Here is a 13,046-nt window from a genome sequence, read left to right on the forward strand (position 1 = left end):
AAATTAATTCGTGGCTTTTTAGATAGATAGTTTTTATAACTTCAAATTTCAGAAACAACTGAAAATTATTTAATAAAATGATGAAATATGAATAAAAATATATACAAATAACACGTAGTTTTCCGAACTTTTTATTACCTTTCCATTTGTATGTGACATATCAGTAAAAACTGGTCATTTTTCTGTCTAATTTTTTTTAACCTACAGATGACAATCGAAATCATAGTTTTGTTTAATAGATGGCAGCACTGATTCCAGTTTCCATCTGATAGTTCAGTCAGGATAGGCAATATGCTCACAATGACCATATTTCCTTGAAGAAAATACGGGAAATTCAGCTTCGAAATACAGGAAAATACGGGACATTGCCAATTATCGCCCAAAACTGATGCCAAAAGGTAACCAAAGTCACCAGCTCATGCTAAAATGAGATAAGTCGCCAATCGCGGGAAACAAGCGCCACTTCAAATTTCAGTAAATTAGAAAGAAAAGGAAAATAATGTTTGAGATGAGTATTCTTGTTTGTAGTCGTAATTATCGTAATGCAATTCTTGAGTTGGAAAGATTATTTTATTCGTTGATTTGAAGAATAAATAGTCAAGTTGGCTTCGTTGAAAATACGTGAAAAACCGGGACATTTTTGCAAAAAATTTGGGAAGCCAAAAAAAACAGAAAAAACCGGGACTGTCCCAGGAAATACGGGACGTATGGTCACCCTACATATGAGCCACATTTTACGAGAACACATTCTATATTTTCAAGTCTTTTTTGACATCCTGATATTTTTTTACAAATAAGTCGAACATTCAACGTAAGTATAACATTTTTTTTTTCTTGTTATCATTTGACTTATGAGGCTTTTCGAATAGACGTCATAATCATCATCAGCATAGGTGATCCCCATAGAATTGCTGCTTTTAGCGTAGAAATCTTAGAGGAGAAATAGGGAAGGAAATATATAACTTATATACCTACCGTATATATATTTCTTCTCAATATGGTAGAAATGCGGAAATTTAGTGGGGTTTTCCGCCATATCAATAATTTTGAAAATTGAATTGAATTTTTGATTTTCGAAATATTGAGTTCACTTAGAGATACGAAGCCGAGAAAATCTATTTATATAAAAACGAATGTATGTCTGTTCGTCCTTTATGCATTACTACACCATTCATCCGATCGCCATGAAACTTTGGGAAGTTGTTGAGTACACTCCCGCGAAGGTTTCTGGCGTAGTACATCTATCCTACGATAGATGGCGCAGCTGGCGTCATTGCACAGTCTACAACGACTATTATATTATAATAAAGCTTACGCCGAAATTTATGCCCGCATCCTTTGTTACCTTTGCTTAAAATTCGAAAACATTAAAAATTGGCGTGCCTATCATTCTTCTCCGAAACATCAATCAACCGCGACTTTGCAACGGCACAAGACTTTCGGTGAAAAAGATGAACAAAGTCATCGAAGCTACAATTTTTAATGGGAAATTCAAGGGGGAAGATGTATTTTTTGTGTGTTGCCACGTATTCCAATGATCCCACCAGATATGGCATTTGAATTCAAACGTTTACAGTTTCCGGTGCGACTCGCTTTTGCAATGACCATCAGCAAAGCACAAGGACAATCACTGCAAGTGTGTGGGCTAGATTTGGAAAATTCGTGCTTCTCACATGGACAACTGTATGTGACCAGCTCACGCGTCGGAAAACCTTCCGATTTATTCGTGTACATACCAGACGGAAAAACAAAAAATATCGTGTATCCACAAGCACTCTAATAAATAAATAGAATTAATACGACGCTTTGAAATGTTTTCCATGTGAAAATGAATAAGTTTTAATAAAAATGACACAATGTAAATTGAATGTTATCATGACGAGTTTCCTTGAATTTCCTTTCTTTTGAGATCGCAGCAACGCGCGACGGGTAAGCTAGTTAAATATAAAATACTGAGCCAGACCCACTTTTGAGGTGGGTAACCATGCAATAACATTGATTTCAACTTTTTATTTATATTCTCTCAAGCATGAAAATTAATGTCTCCGTATTGTCTTTTAATATTCAGCTGCATAAATTCATATAGTTTATTTAGGATGTTTTGAAAATTAATTATGGGCCCATATAAATTACATCGAAAAAGTTACCCAGCTTTAATCAAGCATTTCTTGAAGAAAAAACATTAGATCGATGACGAAGTTAAAAAACATTTCGAAATACCTAGCTCCCGTTAAAAAGAAAAAAAACCCGATTCATTTCTATGTTTCTTTAATTTAGATTTCTTTCTTTCGTGAGTCGCCATATTGGTTTCCTTGTATATCCCTCAAGAAAAAGGGAAATATCACGTGATCCAAAAAGCCTCATTAAGATTTGATATATTTATAATGGGTGTCCTGTAAGTACTAATTTGGACGACTATCTCATCAACCGTTCGTCGTGGAGGTATGGTTCTAACTTAAAAAGTGCTCAAAATGTGTTCAAAATCACTCCATACCATCTTTGAGATCGAAAAGATTTGGAAGTCTGGGGTGGGGGGGGCACGATGATGATGATGTCAATTCATATATACATATATACATTAGATCAGTCGACTCCACCTTTGACACTGTGGGGGCAATGCCCCCCCTCCCCCGTATCTCCGCCCATGACGGTGTGTCCTGAAGTGAAAAATCTAAATTTTATATGGTTCCCCTGTCTTCTAACTTCCAATTAGAAAGTTGTTGTCCTGTCTTTCCTGAGGCCAACGTAATTCAAAAATCTGAGAAAAAAATGGGAAAGAACAGCATTATCTTACTGCGAGCCGATCTTCCCTTTAAAAAGTCTCGCCACAGAGAGCAACAGACCTACAAACGGTACAATTGTAATTCAAACATTACACTTCACTCACTTCCCTGCTGAAATATAGATGGCAGTACTGAAAAATCAGACACAACACTATATACGCACGCACTCAGACTGTTAGGTCTGATTTGCCTTGATTGATTAAGTAAGTCTAATTTATAGGGTAAAAATTGTCTGCGTCAAATTTACATTTATTGGTTGAGTTATACAGCATTAACAAACAGAATATGGGAAAATTATGTAATTTATTCTCTCACATAACACATTTTGAAGAAATATTTTGTGTTCGTTTTACAAATTACACACACACATGAAAAATCGAAAAAATCAGTAACAAAGCAATTGCTAATGTGCATGAAGAAACGGACAAGTGAGCAGCTCCATTGCACAAATTTTCGGAGCACAAACAAGCTTCGATCTTCAGATGACGCTTCGACATTTTGGTATCGACGTTCTGTAGGAAGCAACCAGTGCGTTTCGATGCAACGCATTTATACGTCACGTTCAAGGGACCTAACAGACAAGAGAATTCTTTAATCAAAATTAATTACATAAAAATTCGATGAAAAAAAATACAGTATACAGGGTGTCTTGTAAGTCCTGATTCGGTCTTTATCTGATCAACAGTTCGTCGCAGAGGTATGTTTTTAATTTAAAAAATGTTCAAAATGTGTTAATATCAGCCCCCACACACCCTGTACCAGTCATGAGAATGAAAATAGAGCATATCATAAAATAAAAAAAATAGATATTTTTATACGGCTCTCCGTCTTCTAACTTCCAATTAGAAAGTTGTTTCCCTGTCTCTCCTAAAGTCAACCCAAAAAAAAAAAAAAAATCCACGTTTTTAAGTGTAATATTCGCTGAGATACTTGAATTCAAAAGTTGGAAGAAAAGGGGGAAGAACAACATAAACTTATGGATTATGCTCATTACGCTGTTTTCTTCCCTTTTTCTCTCTGGTTTTGAATTCAAATATCTCAGCGAATATTGCACTTACAGGTATGAAATTTTTTGTTGGCCTCAAGAGAGACAGGGCAACAACTTTCTAATTGGAAGTTAAAGGATGGGGGAGGACCGTATAAAAAATTAGATTCCTTATTTCATGATACACTGTAACTCTCGAAACTGGTACAAAGTGAACACATTTTGAGCAGTTTTTGAAATTGGAACCATGCCTCTACGACGAACGGTTGATGAGATAAAGGCATAGTTAGTACTTACAGGACACCGTAAGTCCTGACGTAAATGTATACGTATGTCCTTACTATTTGATAAGAAGCTCCATTTCAAGCAAGCGTTATCGGACGTGGTACAAGTCATCTTCTCGCATTCGAGCCTCACATCATCAGCGGTTGGTACGTGTTTCACTTTTGTTCCGATGAATGGCTTGGCCGTCGGATTTTCGTGCTTGAACTTGTCGTCGTCCATGGTTTGGTCCTTGCTTTTCGCTCGTCTCTCCAAACTTTTCGTGGAAGACTCTTCGTCTTGTTTGTTGCTCCATGAACATTGATAACATTGCAGACATTGAACTACCTCACCTAAATACAACATTTAAACGCTCAAAGAATATAGCGTACTTATGTGATCATAAATCTGATGATCAATAAACAGTCATGTGATCTGAGACGAAAGTATTGTATCAGAAACTGCTCCAGATATCATCTGCAACATGCATTGCAAATTTTATATGCAAAACTAGCATGTTTTTAGTACTTCTGCCAGACATTTTACACTTAAAAACTAGTGCTTGTGTATCGACATGTTCTCCATTCAAAGTATTGCTCTGACATTTTTCTGTGCAATGAGCTAAACGTTTTAGAATACTCTAAAAACTTTTTGAAATATGATTGTTTACTTGAAAAAATGCACGTTTTTGTTATAAATACTTGATATTTTCAATTCAAAATCACGTAAATCTAAAAGTTTTAAACATACTCTTAGTTTTTAATTCATTGCACAGCCTTAACTGTCTAAAATACAGTGGGAAAGTTTCATAGCGATATTTTCAAAAATGCTTGAGCTATGAAGTTTATCTTGAAGTGAAAAGTGAAAAAAAAAATCTTCAGAACGCCTTCAAAGATGTCATTACCGGATTTAGATCATTATATTCGTTTTACTTATTCGACAAGCGATTCTAGTTACTGTACAGACATAAATGAAACAGTTTTGGATTCTAGAATAACTGCATTTTCAAATGGATCCCAAAAATCAATTTCAAATTTTTTTTTGTAAAATTCTTCATTTTACAAATTAAAGCGACTGTCAGCCGAAGACAGTCGCCTTAAAAGTTTTCCGCCTCTGAATGAATCTGAATGAACCGTCATCTACCTGGAAAAAATCATGAATATCCCTCTTTTTCTCATATTCACCTATAATTTTTCTCAAAAAACTAATCTTTATAGTATTTGTATCATAATTATTCTGTAAACCTAAACAATCTGTCCCATAAGTGGACCATGCAATAAAAACAGAGTAATTCCAACGTAAATACAGGTTTGCAGAGTAAATTAATGTTCGTAATAGAAATGAGTGCTGTGTTAAATATAATGAATTTTAGGGAAAACGGTGTGAAAATGGGATGTTAATTACCAATGTTGAAACTCAACAATAGAACGATGCAATGCATATGAGAGAAAAAGTCATTCTAAAATTATTTGTCTTCCATTTGCATTTTTGTTCTTTAGATCACTGGTGCGCAAACCGTGGGGAGAAACCGTTGGAGAATCTCCAAAACTGGAGAATCATCCAAAATAAAAATTTTCAAATAAGAAATTCATTTTTATTTAAAAATATGTAAAAACTAAAGAATGCCTTTATTCAGCTAAGCTAATTATGCATGAGCCACGTATCAGACAATGCAATTTTATCAAATTCTACTTGTACAATAATCAATATATCGGCTCCGTCATGCCAGAATCACGAATATGCAATGTTCTTGTGAAAAAAAAGGAACGTGGGAAATGGCGTTTGAATTGTCTACTCTATGGAAGTTATTTTCCTAAAATGTTTTGTGACGTGTGTTTCGATAGGGCATTATTGAAAAACATGTGTTACATTCACGTTTCAGGAACAGCTTAGATAGTAAAACAAGGTATCCAAACAGCTGATTAAAAAAAAAGGAAAATTTGTACATTCGAGCTTCTGGCATGTTGCGGACGATATCAAGTTAGTACCTTTACAGGGTGACAGAGAGAACCACCTGATTTCAAAATTGTATATTTCTTAAAAAATTAAAAACACAGAATAGAATGATAAGTAATACGCGAATATACGGGAGGAAATGTGTCTACGTTTTATTAACAATTTTTGTTAATGGTCGATTTCAAGTGTAGAGTCATTTTGAAATCGGATGATTCTTTCTTAATCACCCTGTATACAGAAATCAAGGACCATACACCTCGCTACAATTCCATCTTGCATAAGGGACCCTAAGTACCTCAAAAAATAAAGTAAATATTTATATGATATTTATATATAAGTAAAAATTAATATTTTTGGAAGTCAATATCGCCTAATCAAAATCAAAACAAGCGCTCCGAAAAGTGCTTCCGGGACAGCACATTTACTGACGAAAAAATTAAAATGTACTGGTTTTCCGGGGCATATGATCAGCCTTTTTTTGGTTGCAAACCATTCCTACTTGTGTTCGATAACCCAGGTCGATAAGGTACTCGCTTGTTAGAAGTGTCGCGAGTTCGATACCCGGTTCGTCCTTGTCCGAAACTTTCCTGACATTGGGTACAGTCAAGTGGCGCACCAACCTCTCGGTGAGTATAAAAAAAAAGGCTGCCGCGTTCGAAATCCACAATAAATTGTAGGTCCCGGTCTAATTTGCCCTTTGCGTGCAGAAAATGACCGTGGTGCGGCAAAAATGATCAATTTTTGAAATATATGTAACGAACAACCGTATTCTTTCGATGCACGCACAGGATTCTTTTTTACAAATTAGAAAATAATAACATTTCAAAAAATAAAATTTAATTTTTTTTTTACGATTTTTATTTTCCGGAACTATTATGAGGCTATCGGACCTGGTTAATAAAAATTTTAGAATAAATTACACTGAGAATGGAAGAGAGGCGCATTTTCAAATTAATGCATTTTGTTTGCGCCTGCCAAAAATGTCTCTATCCAGTTGCGAAAAAAGGTGTATTAACAGCAAAACAGTTTTCCGATCGTAAAAATTTGTAGTCACGGTGCTCATAAAAGCACAGATATTCATTGACAAGCCTTGGTTCAATTCTAGTGTTGCAATTGGCTTTCCGCAAATAATACGGGCTCCTTCGTCGGGGGTGTAGCTCAGTGGTAGAGCGTTCGCTTTGCATGTGAAAGGCCCGGGGTTCGATCCCCCGCACCTCCATTACCATTTTTTTTTTATTTTGCAGAAAAATGAAATCTAGAAATTGTAGTTACAAAATAATCATTTTTTGATTAGGCTTGTCTTTTTATATTTCAAAAATAAAATGTAGAAACCTTTAAAAACAAGAGTGATTTTGTTAGATTTTAGATCGAGCAAAGGTTTCCGATTTTGTTTCGTAGTGGACTCCGGGGTCCCAGGGAAGCTCTATTTGGAGCGGGGGGGGGGAATCCACGGTTTCGGAAGGAGTGAAATTTTTCATTGGTGTTGCATTACAGTGCTGGAGTAAGCAAGGCCGTAGTGAGAAGGTTAAGTCTATTCTTCGATCATTTTATTCCCCCCCCTCCCCCCCGCATCCTGAAATACGACTCCGAAATTAATTTCTGGCAACAGCCCTGGGAGTAAGATAGATACGCTCATAAGGAGAGCTCTAGGTATATAAAGATATGGCTTCTTGACATCCCAGGCTGACTTATCCATCTTTAAGCGTCAGTATTATCACTTCTTCCTATCCTGCTTTTTTAGACGATTAGACCTCACTTTGAATAATAAACTGATATGAAGAGCTTAGGTAATTCTGGACAAGAAATTTTCACTTTTGTTTGGGTTCCGTGAAACAATCTTTCAAACCATCAACAGTTACGCACGAACCAAAACATGCGTCATCAATCAACATGGTGTGATCATGAAAATATGGCTTCTGACCTTGTAAAACCTTCATGACGAAAAGAGGGAATCATTTTTCAGTAGGGAGAAATGGGGGAAAAACGAAATCCAACAACAACCCTTCAGGATTTTTATTTTGCTCCCCTACCCCCTCCCCCTATTTCTCGCTACAGACGAATGAACTTCCTCTTTTTATCAAGAAGGTCATACAACGTCAGAGGCCATCTTTCCGTGGTCACACTATAATTAGATTCAGTTGAACCCTGTTATAACAAACTCCAAGAGACCGGAGAAAGCACTTCGTTATAACGAAATTTCGCTATAAAGAAATTCCAGGTTTTTGCATTGTTCCGATGTAAACTTATCTGGGTATTAGAAAGTGTTCGGTACTTCGTTAAAACAAGATTTTTGCTATAACGTACTCTTTAAAACGGGATTCGACTGTACTAGCAGCTACATTGCGTGTAAGTTTGGAAAGGGTCACTGACAAGTAGTTTGCCTTGCAAAGCGGATATACGGGCTCCTCAAACGGGATGGGGGGGGGGGGGGGGAATTTTCACCTCCACACTCCTGCTTATGCTAATAATACATATTTTTCGGGAATTTGTATCCGCCTATTATGTTTTCTTGTCTGACTTCGTTAAAGCTCTCCGCAGAGAGAAGGCAGACCTTCAACATTAAACTTACATAACATAAAAAAAATTCAAGCATTCACCATCTTCACTTCAAAATATGGGAGACAGATGGCAGCACGAGTAGAACACGGTGGGGGGGGGGGAAACACAACTCTGAAAATACCGTTTAATTTTGTAATCTTCCTAAAATACCGTTAGGAGCCACACATACACCGTTCCGTTAGAAATTTCGCAGAGGAATGTGTGCGAGGTGCATGTACGGTTACGAAGAAGTAGTCCAATATCGTTGTGGACCCTTGGTTAGATTTTTTTTTTCCACGTCAAATGATGTTTTCGAAGTCTTGCTATTCACAGGATTTATCCTCCCAAACTCTAACTATTCTATAGTAAATGCATCTATTCAAAATTATCCATAGAATGACTATAAATACCATAGAACTTACAAAATACAAATGCCACAACAGGCGAAATGCCCATAAAATTATTTGTGTAAAACGCATCTAAAACACAGCAACTCAAAATAAGAGCAATTATCACTAAATGAACTAAATAACTATAATAAAATATAGTACATTAAAATCCATAAAAAAATTATGGTTGTATTATCTAAAAGTATGAATAGCTTCTAAATCAGTGTTACCCAAATTTGGCAATATGCCCCCGTGGTGGGAGATCGAAGAATAAAAGGGAGCGATACAATCTGTGTGGGTATGGGGCATAGACTAAAGATATACTTATTATTATTACTCTGTGGTATGGGACTATTCAAGTATTACGTCAGCATCAATGGGGAGGTAGGGGGTTTCCGATTTGCTGACTTTTGATGAAAAGTGGGAGGGGGTTTGGATAATGTTTACGTCATCAACCACCCTTTATGAAAATATGAAATATTTTTAATGGCATCTTACTCGGTGCGCCAAAAACGAGAAAAATCTTTCGATAGTTTGTGGGCACTTGAAGTAACACCCCCCCCCCACTCCCTATTGATAAGTGCCCTACAGAGCCACTTTAGTGATCTCTAAATGTTTCACGGATCCAAGTGATCTTGAAATGTGTCCGGGCCGCTTAAGTGCTCTGGAACTGTGCCACGCATCACTCAAGTGATCCGTAATTATATGCCGCGGATCAATTAAATAATCTGAGTATGTGTCGCGGGTAACTTGTGATGTAGTTACTGGGCCACACTGGGGCCACTTAAGTGCTCTAAAACTACGTCACATGTCACTCAAGGGATCTCTAAATGTGTCACGGATCGCTTAAGTGTTCTGGAACTGTGTCCCGGGTCATTTAAGTGATCTGAAAATGTGCCACGGGCTGCTTAAATGTTCCGGAATTGTACCACGGGACACTTAAGCGATCTGTAAATGTGCTGCTTAGTTAATTTTTATAAAATTAGGTTTGAGGAGGGCAGGTCGCATCAGATAACTCCCAGAGTCATATTCGGTCCGCGAGCCAAGGACCTTCATGCGATTCATCATTATATGGCTTAGAAGGTGGGTCGCAATGAATTTATTAAAGATAAATTTTGAGTTCTTAGCCTTCGAATAGAATTGAAATTAACAGAAATTGATTATAATAACATATAAAGGTATTTTCTTCCGAAATTTCAATTTAAAAAAAATTATTTTTTTGTATTAAAAAAATAAATTTTTGATAGTCGGGGGGGGGGGGCGCGCATACGTATCTGATCCCACCAATATGCGTTAGGATTCAGAGGGGCAGAGCTGATGACGAAATTTAGCTAAAAATTTGCTTACGTAATACTTGAACGGCCCCTATGACATAGAATCCTATGGGTTGACTTCAGCTGCAGGCGATGAGGGAAAACATTTTCTGAAGCGGGGTGATGGAACAAAAAGTTTGGAAAATCAGTTCTAGATGGATGAATAGCTGCTTATAGATGGCTAGCTAAAATTGTATTAAACGCAGGGAGATTGTACACAACACATCCCGGTACTTTTTTAATCGCTTGCACCATGAAAATTTACATTTCATCCTCCCCATTATTCCCACTTGACTGCAGTCATTAATACCGATTAATTAATTATATAACATAATTACAGCAGAGCTTTCGATTTTTCTCTGACTTACCCGGAAATATGACGATAACATGAGCAGCAAGGAGAAGAATCACAGATACGTCCCCCATGACAAATATGCACAAGAAAAATGAACATAAAACAAATATTGCTCGCGCCATACGTCCATCAAAGGGGATTTGCGTTCAGATAACACTTTCGTAAAAAATGTCACACACGTATCAAGATAAAACAAAAAATTGACTGCGTGCAATAAAAATTTACAAAAAATGCAAAAACTTGATTGTTTTTGGAGTTTTGGCTCATTTTCAACATGGTGCTCATAAACATCGAAGTGTTCTCACTAAAAGACAAAAAAAAAGCTCAATGCTTGTGTGCTCGATTCGCTAAAATGTCTCGCCTAGGGCAACTGTCCCCACCACATGACTCGCACAAGCGTCGGGGGGCTGACAGGGCTCGAGCCCAATTGTGTTTTTATTTTAATGCCATAAATTCGCTATAGAAGGGCTCGTGAAAAGTCTGGCTTGGGGACCCGTAAACATCACAGAGTAAGAATAATATAGAGCACGCGCGAGGGGTTACAATGTGAAGCAAAGATCCGTTGTCACGTGACTCCGGTCTAAAGGCTGGTCAGGGAATCTCGCTGGCAATGCTTTCTTTATGGCTATTCGCAGGACGATCTGCACGTGCTGTCTTATTTTTGATTAGAATGGTCAACACTTGCGCAGCTTTCGAATGTTCTGAACGGTTTAGGAAAGGGGGACCAGTATCCTCTTTCACAAGGGAATACTTTTTTTGCTTATTCCCCTTCTTATAAATTAAAAATTGGAATATTAAATTGACGATTCAATGGATTTCTGACGTAGTCTCAGTTTTTAACGATTCCATTTTGGATTTAATTCAATTAAAGTTCCAAGTTTTAGTAAAATTCAAATGCCATGAGCCATTATTAAATGTTTCAATAGAATTTTTGGTAATAAATGATTGAAGTAAAGAGTTTTATTAACTTTTAACTGAAATATACGTCTCCGCAAGATTTGGCGAGATTTGGCCAGCTAGTGAGTTTATTCGAGTTTCGCTCAACTTGAAGAAAATATGCTTTTCAGAATGAGGAATTTATGACAAATATTTTATTTAAATAGAATGTAATGAAAACGCACCCTCTAGACCAGTGATTCCCAACGTGGGCGCTAACGCCCCTTGGGGCGGTAGAAGCTACGGATATAACATAGGATCCTATGGGGGGGGGGCGATGGGAGAAACAAATTTCTGAAGAAGGGGGCGATGGGACAAAAAAGGTTGGGAAACTATGCTCTAGACAATGGCAGTTTTGCATAAAAATGTATAACTACCTCTAAAAATAGTATTTTTACCTCTCTTCACGCCTGAGATAGAACTATTACATATACACGCTACACGAAATTTCATTTCTTATAATTTAGAAAAGTACTAACGATGAGGTATTGCAATTTTCTTGAAAAATTCATTTTATTCCTGAAAAATGTAAGTGTTTACATTTTTGTGTGATAAGGTTATAAAAGGTTTTTCAAGGAAATGTTGGAAATGAAACTTTTACTTATTATTTAAATATTTCATGACTAAATATGGTACGAGTGTGAATGTGTTACATTACATAACATAATATGATGCATTATAATTATATACTCAAGATAAATGTATGATTAGAGTAATTTTAATGTTCTTGGAAGATAATTTTTATGTTTTAATAACCCCTAGAGAGTTAAAATAAATTTTCGAAATTAAAAGTGGCAAAGTGAATGAGAAGAGAATATTTAAAAATATAAATGAAATAGGCTGTATATATAAGAGATAGGTTATATAATAAGATTTAAAAACTCAAAAGTCTTAAATTATTAGGAATTATCCCTTTTGGAAAATAAAACAATTTCGTGGTTTTTCAATATTTGTTTATATTATATAGAAGTGATTTTATTTTTAAATCCCACACTCTCTAAATATTTCACAAAAAGAATGAATGAAATTCATTGAAGAAATGAAGGAAAGTTTTCATCAACTCGATCGAGTCAAATTTCGTTTCAACAACATCCTATCATTAACACGAAATCACTGTTCTGCGAAAACGAGCCAAATGTAATAGCGCAGAACCTGTTCTTTCCCCGACAATACTGCTCATCTTTTCTGCACGTTCGACAAGTTTTATGAATAGCGTGTGCTGTCTATTTATATCTTTAGTCTATGGTAAAGATCCCAGCCTAGGAAAAACGCGGATCCGGGGGGGGGGGGGAGGAGGGCGATCGCTCTTCCCCAAGAGCCGAATAATATGAGGGTAAATTTAAATATCTCTTAGGACGGAATTACACTATAAAAGTTCTTTTATAAAACATGAAAAAAAAAAACCAATTAGCTTATGTGGGTTACATTTAAGTCTTGTAAAAGATCTTTGATCAAACTTGTATTGTAATCCTGGAAGTTTAATTATATTTCTTCACTAGAGGTATGTGAAGATTTGGAAATAAAACTCAT

The 13,046-nt window shown here is 36.3% G+C and overlaps 1 protein-coding gene and 1 non-coding gene across 2 annotated transcripts; one reads left to right on the forward strand and one right to left on the reverse strand.

The window, feature by feature from the left end:
- Positions 1-3,069: 3,069 nt before the first annotated feature.
- Positions 3,070-10,653, reverse strand: LOC149081707 (uncharacterized). The gene is made up of 3 exons (XM_089236849.1): positions 10,594-10,653; positions 4,110-4,382; positions 3,070-3,354 (listed from the first exon to the last, which is right to left on the reverse strand). Exons 1-3 carry the CDS (start codon positions 10,649-10,651, stop codon positions 3,140-3,142), a joined length of 546 nt encoding a protein of 181 aa, XP_089092975.1. The 5' UTR covers positions 10,652-10,653; the 3' UTR covers positions 3,070-3,139.
- On the forward strand, positions 7,133-7,204 carry TRNAA-UGC (transfer RNA alanine (anticodon UGC)). The gene has a single exon. It is a non-coding gene; the product is annotated as a tRNA-Ala (tRNA).
- Positions 10,654-13,046: the final 2,393 nt, after the last annotated feature.

Source organism: Pholcus phalangioides, unplaced genomic scaffold (assembly GCF_987345545.1).
Source record: "Pholcus phalangioides strain wild (caught in Gottingen) unplaced genomic scaffold, Ppha-v1.0 ptg000009l_1, whole genome shotgun sequence".
NCBI classification, from domain to species: Eukaryota; Metazoa; Arthropoda; class Arachnida; order Araneae; family Pholcidae; genus Pholcus; species Pholcus phalangioides.

What these genes read in the sequence shown, in the direction of transcription:
- LOC149081707 (XM_089236849.1), bottom strand. Translation starts at nt 10,651, where the DNA reads ATGGGGGACGTATCTGTGATTCTTCTCCTTGCTGCTCATGTTATCGTC. An exon ending in TGTTATCGTCATATTTCCGG is followed by an intron (nt 4,383 to 10,593) that starts GTAAGTCAGAGA and finishes TGTTGTATTTAG; the next exon opens with GTGAGGTAGTTCAATGTCTG. An exon ending in ATGGAGCTTCTTATCAAATA is followed by an intron (nt 3,355 to 4,109) that starts GTAAGGACATAC and finishes CTTGTCTGTTAG; the next exon opens with GTCCCTTGAACGTGACGTAT.